General features: G+C 41.8%; 1 protein-coding gene across 4 annotated transcripts in view; it reads right to left on the reverse strand.

Moving 5' to 3' along the window:
- The window catches only part of ABL2 (ABL proto-oncogene 2, non-receptor tyrosine kinase), a 49,772-nt gene extending 34,942 nt beyond the window's left edge, over window positions 1–14,830 (reverse strand). For 3 of the 4 annotated variants that reach the window (XM_059822320.1, XM_059822319.1, XM_059822317.1), the window contains exon 1: window positions 14,656–14,830. In XM_059822320.1, coding sequence (XP_059678303.1) covers window positions 14,656–14,830 — 175 coding nt within the window. Of the gene's footprint in view, window positions 1–7,741; window positions 7,746–14,648 lie in introns of all 4 variants that reach the window. The other variant, XM_059822316.1, reaches the window with a different exon arrangement.
- Between the last annotated feature and the right edge of the window lie 445 nt (window positions 14,831–15,275).

Raw genomic sequence — 15,275 nt, forward strand, 5'->3', positions numbered from 1 at the left:
GTATTTTTTCAGATTTAAGACTGCATGAGTGCTAACATACAAAGTTGAGAGTGAACACATGTCATCCAGTGATGTGCCTCCTCTTTTACACAAGAGGCAGTCAGGAAACAGTAGCATGAGTACCCCATCCCAAACAGTGACGTTTTTCTAAATCGAGATAATTGTTCTCCAGACTTGTGACAAGGTGCAACGATATTTTTCCAATGAGAATATGAATTCTAGTTAGATTTATTCCCAAATCCTCTAGTAGGTAACCATCTAGCATGCTCAGATGTCTACAACTAAACAGCAAGATCCACAAGTTTTGCTTGAAACACTTTGTTAGTAATTTAAGGAGAAAAGAGAAAGACTATGTATCAGATCCCAGGCTTCTGCTGAGGCCATACCTGTTTTGTGGGTGACTACCCTTACTTAGTGCTAACCATGCCGTACCCTTCACCAGCAGTAAATGCTTATTCTCACATGCATTAAATTCACAGCCTACAGAACATTCTCAGTCAGGGCATGCTAATATTATGACTTGATACTACATGGGATATTTTTGTAGCACTTGATATATTGAGTGCCTCACAGTTTTGATATTTTATTCTCTTGACAGTCCTATGGAGTAGGGTAAAATTTGTACTATGCAGAAGGAGGTCTAAAGTAAAGAAACAAAGCCATTTGCTAAATAGCAGACTGGAAGCTATGGCAAAGCAGGACTCAAACTGGTGTTCATCAGCCATCCTTCTGAAAGTGCAATACTTAGAGCTTTCGTCGCAAAATCCTTACAGCATGCCTCTAATAAATAACACTTTCAATATAAAGACATACAACACTTTGAAAACAGCTACTGTCTCAACCACTGATGTTCTCTAAACTCCTACACTTCCTCACACTAATGAAGTAGGATTAAAACAAGTAGCTTTAAGTTCAAGCATCAAAAAAGGAAGAAAATCTGTCACAGGGCAAAGCATAATAGAACAGTCAAACTTGGAAGAGAAAGCATGGTCCTGTGGAAAGGGTCCTGCATCAGTAGTTTGGCTAGAGACCTGTCGCATAAACTATCTTGCATTCTCATGCCTCTCACTTACCTGTACGATAAAACACTGTCTTCCCTTTATAAACTTACTACTCTACCAGTGGGGAAAAAAATAGAATAAATAGCTACTACAGAAAACAGTTTTCTTAACCGCAGGGATTTTTACTCATGACAATTTTTTTTTTTATGTTTAAACAAAGATGGTACCTTCATGGGAAGAAACCATTTTCTTCAATTTCTACATGACTCTATTCCTGGTATTAGAGACTACATCCTTTGTCTGTCAGCAAGGAATTTGGGAACAAACTGTTTCCCCAAGGGCAGAGAGAGTCAGACAGAAAGACACTGTGCAACACCTGTCTTATTTTCAGAACAGATATGGCTCCAAGTAAAGATACAGGCAGCTGAGTAAGAATGCTAAATGCTCATAGGAAAGGAAATAGTTCTTTCTAATTTGTCACAAGAACAATTCCTGGACATTCAATTCCATTTCCCTTTAAGCCCCAAAAAACCTCATTTCACCCAGTATTCACCATGGAACGACACTTGTTCTCAACACACAGGATCATGATCTAATTTCTAAAAGCACAAGAGCAGTCCCTGGAAGGGTAACATTCAGTTTGGTGATACAAAGCACCACTGTACCAGAGCAGTTTATTCTAAATACTAAAGCCTGCTTCTCTATTAACAAACAAAGATGCTCCTTCTATAATAGCTTTTATGGTTTCAAAAATTACAAGCCCACCTCCCTGCAGGCGCAGGGAGTAGAGCATAGGGGGTCACCATGTGATAAGGAGCGTTTTAATCTTTCTGTAAGAGGAAACAATATATGGGTGAATGTAGCAAAGCCAGATGCCAAGGCCTGAAATGCCCGTAAGATCTCAATAAGATCTCAACCTCGTAACAAATTAGGAAAGTGCGGGGGAGAAAAAAAGGACAGCTACAGCATACCAGAAGTCCTGCCTTTGCTTTTACATGATAGTATGCAAGAAGGAAGGAAGGAAGGAAGGAAGGAAGTCTGTCTTGGTTGTATTTTAAACAGATTTTCGTATCTCCTTTCTAGCAGTCTGTTTTAGGACTGGTTAATGTGTTTCCTTCAGTGTGGCTTTTCACTGACTAGTATTAAAGGGAATGGTAAGTGACTTCTAGAAAAACACAAATACATCCCAGTTTAGTGTAACAACTACCCCACAGCTGAGCAGTCAAGGATGAACACCACAATACTGTCAGGTGATCTTATTTTTTTGTAATTACATGCCTAAACCCTAAACACCAGATTTGGGATCTCTTTGCAGAGATCCTGTCTCCCAGCCAACAACCCAACTGCATGAATGCTTACTGCAATTCACTCTTTTGTTTGTATTGCTCTACTGCTAAACAACCAAAGACGGTATACTGAAGTTCTCTATCTGTTGCTAATTCACTGTAGCTTCAGCCCCTTTACAGATGTTTCACAGATAACACTCAGCAAAGCACAGTGCTTTGAGCTTCCATTTCAAGGCAAGTCAAACAATTAACACAAACACTAACCTTCTTTCAGACCTATTACCATGCCACAAGTGTTTTGAAATACAGGCTAGAACCACAACAAACAGACGTTTCTCTAACAGCCTACAGGATGAGACAAGAGTACATGACTGAATGTTTAGCCTGCAGACAGCTTTTCTGTGTTTGTTTAAGCAAAAGTTAAGTCCAAACATCTCCATAAAACAAGCAAGCGTTACTGCTATTTTACAGATGAGAAGTACACAGAAGCATTGAGAAGTGACTTTTCATTCGAGGGCTCAGATTACCTAGAAGTATCAGATTTAATGTCTTTTCATGCAGGAAAGATTGCCTGCATACTTACACATAAACAAGCTGGAAGACCTCTCTTACTGGCAGATGAAGTTATCTACGATAAAGCCCAACAGAAACAAAGAACTAAAAAGGAAGCAGTTCAGCTCTTAAAGGCAACAGCAAAATAAACATGTATTCCCTTAAATTCTAAGACAGCTGCATCTGCCTTTTGATATGCGGATCTTGCCTGCTTTCATAAACCAAAAGTGACTTAAAACACTCTTCACTGCAACACAGTAATGTTAGAAAAAACCCTCCAGTTTTCGTAACAGAAAAACCTTTTAGCAGTGGATAAATTAAGTCAAAGCATTGCAGCACCCTCTCGTGGTAAGCTGGAAAATCATTTTCTCCATAAGCAGCTGCACTGGATCCTTTTACCTTCTTACTTTAAAATTCACAGAGCCTCCTCCGTGCTGCCTAGGCTCCTCAGCTAACGTGGTAGTTCTGCCCAGCATGAGGCTGTGCTCTTTCATACTCACCTGCTCCCTGCTGACAAGGCAGTGCGTGTTTCAAAGCCTGCTTCCTTGCTCGAACATAACAAGGTGAGCTTTGTGTGGAGAGGGGAAAGCTAAAGAAAGCAGAAAGGCTGTCTAAGAGGTTCCTCGTAGTCAAGTGCTGTTCTTATTCAGGAACAAAATACTTACTGGCAATGCCTCATGCATATCAGCTGCAGTGTAGTTCTGTAACAGCTGATGCATAACAGAAAACACACTAATAATCAGCACCTGGGGATACCATTCCCTCATGGACATGGTTTAGTGGTGGACTAAACAGGGTTAGGCTTACAGTTGGACTTGATGATCTTAAAGGTATTTTCCAACCTAAATGATTCTATGATTCTATGTGTAAGGCAAGAAAACTAGCACAGCTCACCTGAGTCTAAACAGCCTATAATTATATTGCCTTAAGGCATGCCAGTTTCCATAGCCCACAACACAAGTGAGTACAATACCAGGGCTGAGTCCATCCACCTGTGGCTGAGCAGGTACTGAGAGGCCAGCTGAGCATTATTCTAGAGCTAGGCTGCGCCTACAAGCAGTTACGTGCTTTGCCACCAACCCCTAAAATGAGAAAAACATTTTATTTAGCAGAAACACTAACAAGGCATACAGGAAAAAGTCATTGCACCTCTACTATCACGGTGCAAGCTTGTGTGTTGATGGAAAAACACATACCGAGTGTCTTAATCAAATTTAGCTTAACCATTTGACAAAAAAAAGATGGAAGCTATACAGACTTATTCACATCAGAATAAGAAAGAATTAGAACTTCTGTACAAGACTACAGACAAGCTTAGCTTTGACAGACTTCAGTGTGTGGCCCATTTCAACTTCTCAAAGCATATCTGTACTTCTAACTAGGTGCTAAAGTGCAGGAATTACCACACAATTAAATGACTGATTTAGAGGACAGTGCCCTCTTCAAACATCTTACCCCTAAAGAAGTTATATATATTTAATTATGATGACCTAAAAACAGAAAATGAAAAAAACTTCTGACAAAACAGATTTAGTACCATTATGACAAAAGCAAGAATTAAACCTGCTAAACTTCTGTTTCACAAGATAACTATGGCAGGCTTCCCAAACCATCACTTGAGCAGCTACTGATTTTGCATATCAATCCCAAGTCATCTAATGCACCTCTGCAAGAAAAGAGTATGAAAAGTGGGCTAGTTGTTCTTCTATAGTTCCTATCAGACTCAAATTTATTACTCAGAAAAGTAGATCTCAGTTCCTTCTAACATAAAAAATCAGCTCCTTCTTCACAGCTACGTTGCAGCTCTTAATATCCCCGATTTTTTGGGATCCTGAAGAAAGAAACCTAAATACAACTTGAAATACTAGCACCGTAAGACACTATATACCACTTTCCTATTTATTCTAAGGATCTTCTTTAGACAGCCTTTTTAATCTGATAAAGTACCTCTGCTTTCTCTGTTTACTCTTGGAATTTTTTTTTTAAAAGCCATAAATCAAAATTAAGTCAAACCAACAAATACCATCCTGAAAAACAAGCGTACAATTTCTGATTAGTGGAAAAGTATTTTGCTGTGCTTCACTGGGTAACTGGGCCAGAACACAAGTTTCACACTGATATCAATTACAAAAGCACTGTTCATCCCTCCCTGAGCTGTATACATCTCCCTGCCTCAAAAAAAGAAGACAAAACCTACCAAAATCCCACTCATCTTCCTAGTCAGGAGAAAGCACAAGAATTCTCCAGGGCCTACAGAGAGCTGGCTCTCACTATTTAGATGTGTTACTGCCACAAATCATAAAGCTCATTGTGGCTTACTTGATGCCAATCCAGCCAGTAAAAAAGCAGGTTTGAAAACAAACCAGAATTGAGTGATATCACCACAAAGTGATCAAAGAAACAACTGTCAGAGCATCTATTCAAGGTCTTGCCTATACCACAGCCTTTATGCTTTGATCAAGGTGCCATTCCAAGAGTAACTTTACCAAGACTCAACTCTATTAATATCAACAATATTCTAAAGAGCACATATAGGACACTCAGCAATTTAAAGTTCAAGTTTGAAGTACTTGCTATTTTAACTTTAGTATCTTAAATCTGAGCCCGAGAGCTACCAACTATCAGACTGATTTTTTTCTTTGCCAGTTTAATGTATGAAAAAAAATAAATTTATAGGAGAAAAGGAACCACAAATCAGCTGTCGGACGAAGAATGCTGTTTCTCTTTCACTTGTACTGAAATGAACAGTGGACGTAAAGCAAGCTTTACAATTAAAACCTGTGTTCTAAGAAAAAACGGCATGAAACACAAGCAGCGAGTAAGTCCATGCTTACGCAGTCCAGCTCAGGCCAGTGTAAGCTTGAGTTCTGCTGCACCCAGTGACTTAATGGAGGAAGGAAGCTATGCCACTAATTATTTCAAAAGATATTCAAGGTTATTCAGATCTCTAAGGAGATTCCATTTCACTCTTCCTAGATGACATAACTTGTATCAATTATAAAAAATTTTGCATAAACAGACTTTTATTGCTAAACAGTCACCATAGTTTCATTAATTGGCAAGTTCTGACATATTAGATTGCTGGACCAGAAAGAACAGTTTAAAATTATTTCTTTTTAAATCCCTTCAAGGCTAATCTAAATAATTTCTCCCATTTTCTTCTGTTAGTAGGTAAATTTTAGAGATACTAGTATAGCTGTATCTTGTCTCTACTGCTGCTCTTGGCTTTTCTAAGTAGCAACACAAAATTGATATTCTCATCAGTTGCACAGCCTCCCACAGGTTTCTGAATAGCAGCAGTAAAACTGAACAGTCTTGTTAACTCCATGACATTGCTGGTTAGCAAAATGAACCCTGAGCAGCAAAGGCTTTGAAATAACCTTGAGAAACTGAGCTGACCGTGTAAGCTAAGGAAGGCCTCGTTATATTAATTTAGACTCCAGCTTGGGTTTGAAGGGTTTTCTTCACAATCCAGGGGCTACAAAATTAGAATGTACAAATGTTTAGGGTTTTGTCTAGAAAACAGATCCACGCTCTGTAAACACCTTTTGGACCCCTGATGTTTAGGGTAAATGTAGGAGGTAATACAAATCTACTTGGATGTGACAAAACTTAAACAAGCTTCTAGGCTAGGCCATGTTGGACTGTACACAGATTTGTGATGAGGAAGTGTTTCTTCACTTTGCAATTCCTACATGTTTTGGTGTGTCTACTGTACAGGGACACTACTGTCAACCTTCCCAAACATTATGGGTCTAATTGAACACAGAATCTGAAAAACAGGAAAACTTCATGACCTGTGCTACATGCTACCACCGTAACAGCCAATATTAATATAATCTCTTTCAACCAGAAGCAACCCTGGTACCTGTTTCAAAATCAGCCATGGTGCTGAGCACACTTAACCTGCAACAGAAGTGGTTATTGCTATCTTAAGCCAACCCACTGTAATCCCACATGTGAACTCTAAAGAGCATGTATGTCTATTCACTATTCAATTGTACTTCATTCTACCTCTGGTAAGAACTGAAAGGGAGGAGGAGATCTTGTTGGTGGATTTTTCCTGCCCGAAACGAACAGTCCTGCAAATTAACATTTGGTTGTGCTCCCAGAGCTCGGAACTCCTCATCTTTTTGTGCCTGGTATCGGTCATCAGCTATATGGGGAAACCCCCCAACTGGTATGCTGCCCATTACAGGGACATCGGTCAGTAATCCACTTCTAACTTATCACAGATCAGTTTAGAAGGCCCACCTGTCTCACTCAACAAATATTAAGTATACCCAAGATTGTATTTTAAAAGCATTAGCTCTGAAGCTGAACAGTTGAAATAAGATCTCCAGTGTACCTAAATGCACTATTAGGGAGAAGCTGCAAGATCATCTTTTTCCTTTTTCTCTTTTTCCAGTCTTTGCTCACTCCTGTTCCTTCCCCTCCAGCATTACCTGTCTTTATGGAGATACTCTTCTCCATAGTTGTTTCAGTTTGTCGGCATCTCAACTAGGATATGTAGGATGAACAAGAGACACACTTGATGCTTTGTTGTTGGGATTATTATAGGAGAAAGGAAGGAGAAATAGACTGGGAGATGCATAGGGTCACGAATCCAGAATGTTCTCATCCTCCTATCCTCTAATTTGATTCCTAATTTGACCCCAACAGCAGCAGGAGATGGTTCCTATGCCTTTGCCATATATAGCTTATAACAAGAACCCCCTGCTTCAGTTTCACTTTAGTATTAAATAACAACAAAACCAAACTACCAACAGAAAAGAGATCAAAATCCAAACCAGTAACATTATCAAATCAAAGGATGAGGGGATGCAGAACTGTCCTATGGGCAATGAGGTTTCCTTCATAGAAGAGCTACTTTTCTTATGTAATTGTAGTCCCAATTCTCACATCTCTATTGTCATAGAATACTTTCAAATCAACAAAAGTGAAACTCCAAGTTTATTAACACATGTAATTATTTTTATTGGAAGTATCATAGTAAGATTAAGATCCTAAGGACAATGTTTGGGTGAGAAGGACAGAAGAGGAAAGGAATTTTTTGAAAAAGTTCAGTCTTAAAAGAAATATGTTTAAATGGCCTTTAAAGAGCACTAGAAGATTGAAATAAAACCAATTCAATTCTTAGTGAAGTATTTCTGCGGATCTTTGTCTCCCCCTCAAAAACAGCAAAGTTATTTTTGGACTTTTTTTTTAAATTCCTGTACTGATTCAGCCGATCCTGAAGGCCAGATATTAAAAAGTTAATTTTTACACAGTTGTAGATAAGCAATTGTATTGGGAGATGTGTATGTCGTTACAGAAAGACCACAAAGCACATGAAACTTCCTAAACAGATATGGGTAATATAACTAAGCTTTGTTGTTGTGGTTTACAGTGTTACCAACAGGAAGCCTCAATGGTTTTGTAACAGTCACTTATTCTAGAGAGAATAATCTCTATGGATAATACCAAGATCAGACTTTAAAATAAAGTATTTCATAACCACAAAACCAGAGAAATGTCAGGGATGATGCAGTAACCGTGAGAGAACCATTTCTTCAGACCCAGATAGTCAACTGTGTTACCGCACTCCGTGCAAGCTTTTGTTTCTTTCCTGCTCTTTTGAGGGAAAGAGTCTGCTGGTGGTCCCAACGACTATGAGAAATACTTCTTTACCAGTTAATACTCTTCTGAATGCTGTTAAGGAACCTATATGCCTACTTTCACCTGCAAAGCCAGTCACAGGGCCATGCGCACTACAGCTACCAAGCTTTGCATCATTCATAATTACACACTGTTGAAAGGACTACCAACCGTTTGGCAAGTAGAGCATTAGGGTATCAGATTCTGAAACAGTTATAATGTAGGTGAGGCTTTAGTCTGCGGTCATCCATCCTTGGCTTTCTGAAATACAACCAGGTGAAAATGAACTCGGCAAGTCACTAAACGAAATCTAACTGTCTTACTTTTAATAACTTTCACACACGACCCTACTGGAATAAGTATAAACTGCTGTTTCTTGTATATTAGTTGGATTTTAATATAGTTTCTTACGAGTGTGAACTCAGCAACTGTCAGCGGTATTTAGAAGACCTTTTGGTCTTCTAAATGGATTATATTATAATATCCATATTCTTATGGATAATAAGTATACTGGAAACATTAAGTTGTGACAACTAAGAGAAATGGGCTAGAATAAATAACGCTAACCATCATCTATAAAACAAAGATCTAAAAAGTATGATTTGACTTGAGCAAGGACTGGCTTGCTTTAAGAATAAACAAACACGACATACGCTGAAGTAAGTGGGTCACAGAACAGGTCATTTCTCCTGAACATCAGTGAAACCATGATTTCAAGCCTACTGTCCCAGAATCCGTAATTAGTACCAACCACAAAATATTCCTGAAGCCAATCCTGCTACAGCATCTCTAGGAGATAGTCTAACTATCTTCCAACTCTAATTACGTGAGCTGTCAGCCCCGCTAGATCAAAAAAGATGATTTAAGCCACTTGTCACAATTTGCTTTTGTGTCTAATAGCCTACACGTTCACTTTCCACCTATTTGTTCATTTGGCCATGTCCCTATTTCCAAAAAAAAAATCCCACAATTTTTTTTTTGCAAAACATTGCACTTGCAAGCAATAGCAAGTTTGTGAAATATTGCTAGAACAACTTGTACCGCACCATCTGCTACATGTGGAGAACTGAGAAATCAGAGATCTGTCTGGGCTTTGAAATTTGATTTTTAAGTTAGTTCTGACTAACATCTTCTTGAAGTAGCTTCATTTCAGTCTTACCTTTCTTCAGACTATGTTCCCCTGTCTATGTGAAAAGTACATAGGAAATATACATATGCCAGGAATTATAACAGATCGGTAATCTGTATTATATTGTCCCTTCCATCAACTGGTAGAGTCCTCTCGTTTTTGAAATACATTATGCAAAAATCCCAGTTTAAGACAAGGTATGAAAATGAGTATTGAATGCAACTGAATCTGCAGGAATAATTTAGTTATCATGGAGAATGATGCAACAGAGAACACGCCTATAATTTCATGTTCTACAGGAGATGTTCCTCTAGACACTTAGCTGAACTATCCTTTATTCCCCAAATAATTAGTTAAGAGTTATTTATACATTGTGGTCCCACAAGATTTCTGATTTACGGTACAAAGAGTCAGGCACTGAATACAGTGATTATATTCCATCTGTACAGGGCATTTACTGACAGGAAAGTCTGGGGGCAAGTAGCTCTGGCCCGAGCTTGCTGCATTTCACTGGGATGAAAAATAAAGAACATTTTAGGCAGCTCACAAAGTGCGGTTGTTAAACTGACCCTATTTTCTCTCCTTCTTTCCATTTTCCTGTATCCAGCCCTTCAGTTTCACTGAATTTCAAAGGGATAGTGTTATTTATGCTTCTTCCTATTTTAGAATGTTTTTATCATGTAGCATAGCACTCCAACTGCCTTAGGGGAGCTTTAATGATAATTTTATTTTTAAAAGTATAGGCTTATCTTGCCTGACCTTGATGCACATAGTAAAAGGTTGCTAAACTCCTCCTCTAGAAAACAAAACAGGGAACAAATGTCCTGCGCCTGCTGGATCAAAAGCTCAAGTGTGGCAGAGCCTTCCGCTACCCCAAAATATATCACCAAGGCAACTGTAGCAGCATTGGAAACAGGTATCGCAAAGGCTTCCTAGGCAGGATTTAAATAATCTGGTTTTCCCACAGTATGTTTTCTGCAACACTCAGCAAGTCTTTTCGGAGATGAAAAGCATGCTAACACCATTCCAAAGAGTATCTTGGTACAGTAGGCAGTTATCACTGCTCTTCAGAAAGAAAATTAGAGCATGTCACTGTTCAAAGGTCATACCAGGAGCCGAGTAGAGCCCATGCAACTTGGAAGTTGTTGGTTGTCATCAGTTGTACCCCTTCCCTCAAACAAACTGCTGAAAGGATAAGGAGATAACCTACTTCCCTGTTCTCTCCCCTGTTCCTTCTCTGAAAGGGAAAGCAAGCTGTAATGGCACCAAGCACTAGTTATCTTTTCTGGTTGCACTGAACTGTAAGAATTTGATCACAACTAGTGTTCACAACAGCTTCTCCCTCTTGAGTTGTTGTCCCTGGGGTACTAGTTAATCCTGATGCGGCATACACGTGAACACCAGTGTTTGAACAATCCTTCTGTTTACTCTCTTACTTTCTAGTACATTACTAGGAACCAACATGCTTGATGATCCATTGCTTGCTTTTATAAGTCACAAATTACATGCTAGGAATGCTAGCAATGGGGCACTTTGAAGGGCTAATTGCAAAAGGCTGCAAAATCCACAACTATCTTTTGCATCTTGGAGAATTCTGCTCCACGGCTAACAAATCACATCAGTGTATCAGCTTGCTTAGGACTTTTCCGCTCAACTATACAGCAGTGCCCACAGAATTCAATACTACAATGACCTGAAGCCCCCAGGAGTCTAGGTGTCTGTTGTCATGATAGAATAGTGGGATGCCACAATACAGATTTCCCTGTTCTTTCCATAAAGCAGAAAACATCTTCAAATTCCTCGCTTCTTCCAAAAGTACATCCTGAAGTAGGTAGTGCCTGTATACCTGTAGTGCTTCTCCTACGCAACTGCAACACAGCAAACACGCTTGGGACAAACTGGTTCAATTCAATCTCTTGATTTTTCAAGGGCAACTACACTTCAAGTTAGTTGCGTAAAAATGGTCTTGTCTCAGGTTTTTGGTAGCCTAGCATAAGAGATTTTACACTTTATTGATTTGACACAACCTGTTCTTCAAAATTCTGTAGCAAAATGGGTCTGAGGCTGAAAACATTGTTTACTTCCATCCTTCTCACAAATAATCCATAAGAAGCTACCCCTCAAAATGAACTTGGGTAAGCGTACTCAGTAAGGCTCGCGTCGTTCCTGGCACAGTATAGCATGAAATCTGCCAACATGAGCTGAGGAAGAGATTTATACCTGTAAGGGTCTAGCACCAGTCAACAGGTTGTCTTCCTCACATCAGTGAATGTATCAAGGAAAGCCAAGGAAGGTAGATAATCCAGGCTCATCCTTAGACTGGCTGGCTTGGTCAGTGGTTCAAGAGTGCTAGCCCATAGTCCTGTGCTTTTTCCATCACTTTTCATACACTGTTAATAGATGTCCTAGAGACAGTTTGGAAGGGTCAGGTTCAAAAACAAATTACTAGAAAAGAGGAATGTGTATCCAGTAGTATCACCAGCAACCACAGCATCTCTACAAAAGAAGCTCAGCACTTAAGGAAAGCTAGCAGAAAGCCAGGTGAAGTAAAACAGGACAACAAGGTCAGTAAATGAAAGATAAGAATAGAAGTTGAGAGAAAGAAACAAGGGGAGTCAGGATCACAAGAATACAATTTCTCTGAGAAAGCAAGTGAACTCTAGATTCAGGAACGTGACAGAAGTCTCTGGTTATTGCCCAAGGCAAGTATTTAAATAGGTACCCAACTTTGACTTGCATTTGCTATAGATTATTAATAGTGAGTTGTTCACTGATTTCTTGTAAAACGTGCATAGACTCTCAGGGAAGAATTTAACACGGCTGAGGTATTCACCAGGATGGGATGGGAGTTTGAAGCCTGAAACTCTCGAAAACTGGATTGCCAAAAAAACGCAACCCCTTTTACATAATCTAAAAGAATAAAAAGCTGTATCTCATTTTCAATAGCCACATTCTCCTTTACAGTCTGCAAAGAAAATAACAGAAGCAACAAAAACCTAAGTAAAATTATATTCATTACCTTACCACTGAAGCAGATAACCTAAGCAATACACATAGTAATTATTTTAAAAGACACAATTGCTGTTATCACAGAGAAATGTTCTTTTGATATGCTACTGAACCACTTTATTCAGAGTGTGCTGGCTTTCCAGGCTCTTTCTTTTTTCTAGGTCTAGGGAAGACAGAGCAGGAGGGCTGGCAGAGCACATAATTTGCCTATTTGGTGCGCATGCATGCTTACAAAAGCTTTTTCTCTCCATTTCCCTGCCACTACATGTAAATAATTCTCCCTACCTTCTACCTTTAAAATTTAGTAGGGTGGAAGGAGTAGCTAGAAGGATTTGTTCAGGATGTTGAACTAGATTACTACTAAAACATGCAGCAATAAATTAAAAGATGTGCTTGAGTCAGTCTCAACTGTGTTATTCTGAAGTAACTACACGTCCCCACCCGCTGTACCGTACTTCCCACAAACGTCCTTTCTGTCCTTGCCTTGTAAGAGCACAAACCAACCAGTCATCTTGGTACCGAAACACAAAAAGACAGACAGTTTGTCATCAGCAGGAGTGCTCTTGCCTGCTAAGTCACACTTAGCAGTCTATACAGTAATTCTGCTCTACTGCTAAAGACTGAGACTTCAGCATACTGAAAGAAGCGGGGTACGTGCATAACTTCTGAGATCTGCTCCTAACACTGTGAATCTACAGTATTAGTCTATTTTACAGTAATTTTTCTGCCAAGGTGCCTTTTAAAGTACAAAAATACAAAACAGAGTAAAACATGAAGCTGACAATACTACGGTTGAAAGATGCAATAGAATAGTAATCCTTAGTTTTTATTGTAGGAATAGCGGGTCAGGCGTTTCAGCAAGCACGGAGTTCTGTTTTGGTTTTAAAGTTGATACTGCTCCCTGAACTCAAAAGCTGTGATAACACTGAGATTTGAAGAACCAGATTTAGTGCTGCACTCTTGTTTTGATAGATACTTACGTGTCAGCACTCACAGCAGATGATATTTACATTTAGACTGCTGGTTGCATGTTCCTTAATCTTTCTGCCTATGCTCATTCTATTGAGCAAAAGAAAATATGTATTGTCAGAAGCAGCCTTGCTCTATAAACACTGGCATCTCTCTCCACCGAAAGCCAAACCAGCCGAGCTCTCCATAGCAGATTCAGTTCTTCAGGATTAGACACACATCCACGCATCTATTCTCAACATGCTTGTCACAGCAGACAGGTTTCAGTTGATCATACCTTCCAAACTTTATGCATTATATTAAAATGTTGCCAAACAGATATAATAAATAAAAAACCATAGTTACAAAGGGGGATTTGAAGTTGTGGGCTCCTCCTAAGAGAGATTACAGAAACTAATCACGTTGCATTAAACATTTCCGGTATCAGTTTACAGCAATAAGAATAGACGTGGACAGGCAAAAACTTCAGCTGAGAATTAGATGGCAGCTGTAATTCCCCAGTCAAAACAAAATCGTTTGCTCTGTCAAGAGCTATATAGCAACACAGCCTTATAGATCTAGAAGGGCAAGGTATAAGCGCCTCAGTAAACAGAAAGGCAGAGCACATGTAACGTTTACCTTTGTAAACAAAACCAGGGCTAGGAACCGCTGCAGTGACAGCTACCAAGCACTGCAAGTTTTGACTCCCGGTGGTGCCACCTCGCTCCTGCTGTGGACGGCGGGGGGTCCCCGTCCTCCGCTCCGGGGGAAGCTCCTCCGGCCCCGAGCTCGCTGCCGGGCTCCGGGCTGGGCCGAGGCAAGCATCCCCCGGGACGTGGCAGCAGCGGCAGGGGCTGCCCCGCTCTCCCCGCCTGCGAGAGCCGCCTCTCCTCACCCCGGCAATTCCCGCAACTCTCCCCTCCCCCAGTTAAACCAACAACAACAACAAAGGAGGGAGGGGAGGAAGGGCGATCGTGTCCCTCTCCCCCGAGCCCCCCACCCGACCCTCCGGCGGGGGCCGAGCGCGGGCGGCCCCCCAGCCCAGCCCCGGCCCCTCCCGCCCGGCGGCGCGGCCCCCGGCCCAGCCCCTCACCGTGCTGGGTGAAGATATTGAAGCCTCCCTCGGCGGTGCGCCCGGCTGCCTCCCGCCGGCGGCCCGCCGGCCTGGCCGCGCTGCTCCCCCGCAGGCCCCGCGGCTGCTGCTGAGGCGGCGGCTGGTGCTGGAGCCCGGCGCCCGGCTCCCCGACGCGGCCCACCTGCTGCCCCATCGCCGCGCTCCCGGCCGCGGCCCGCGCTCACATGCCGCCGCCGCTCCCCGGCCCGGCAGGCGGCCTCCCGCTCCTCCCCCCGGCGCGGCCCGGCGGCTCCCGCCCGCCTCGCCGCCCCCGCCGGCCCCCGCGGCGCTCCGGCCTGGGACTCACGGGCTCGCCCCCTCAGCCCCCGCCGCCATCTTAAACCACAGAGCGCCGGGAGAGAGGGGACAGAGCGGCTCCCGCAGCCACCTCCGGTCCTCCGAGGGAGGCCGCCCACCCCGCCCCCGGCACACACAGTCACGCAGGGTGACACCCGCAGGGCCCCACGGGCAGCGTGGCCGTGGCGGGGACGGGCACGGCGAGGGAGCGCGCACAGACGGGGACCGGGGAGCAAGAACCCGGTTTACTTGCCGGATTGCGCACGGGGAGGGCCCTCCCATCTTGACCACGATTTGAGGCC

The sequence above is a fragment of the Gavia stellata genome, chromosome 10 (genome assembly GCF_030936135.1).
Source record: "Gavia stellata isolate bGavSte3 chromosome 10, bGavSte3.hap2, whole genome shotgun sequence".
NCBI lineage: Eukaryota > Metazoa > Chordata > Aves > Gaviiformes > Gaviidae > Gavia > Gavia stellata.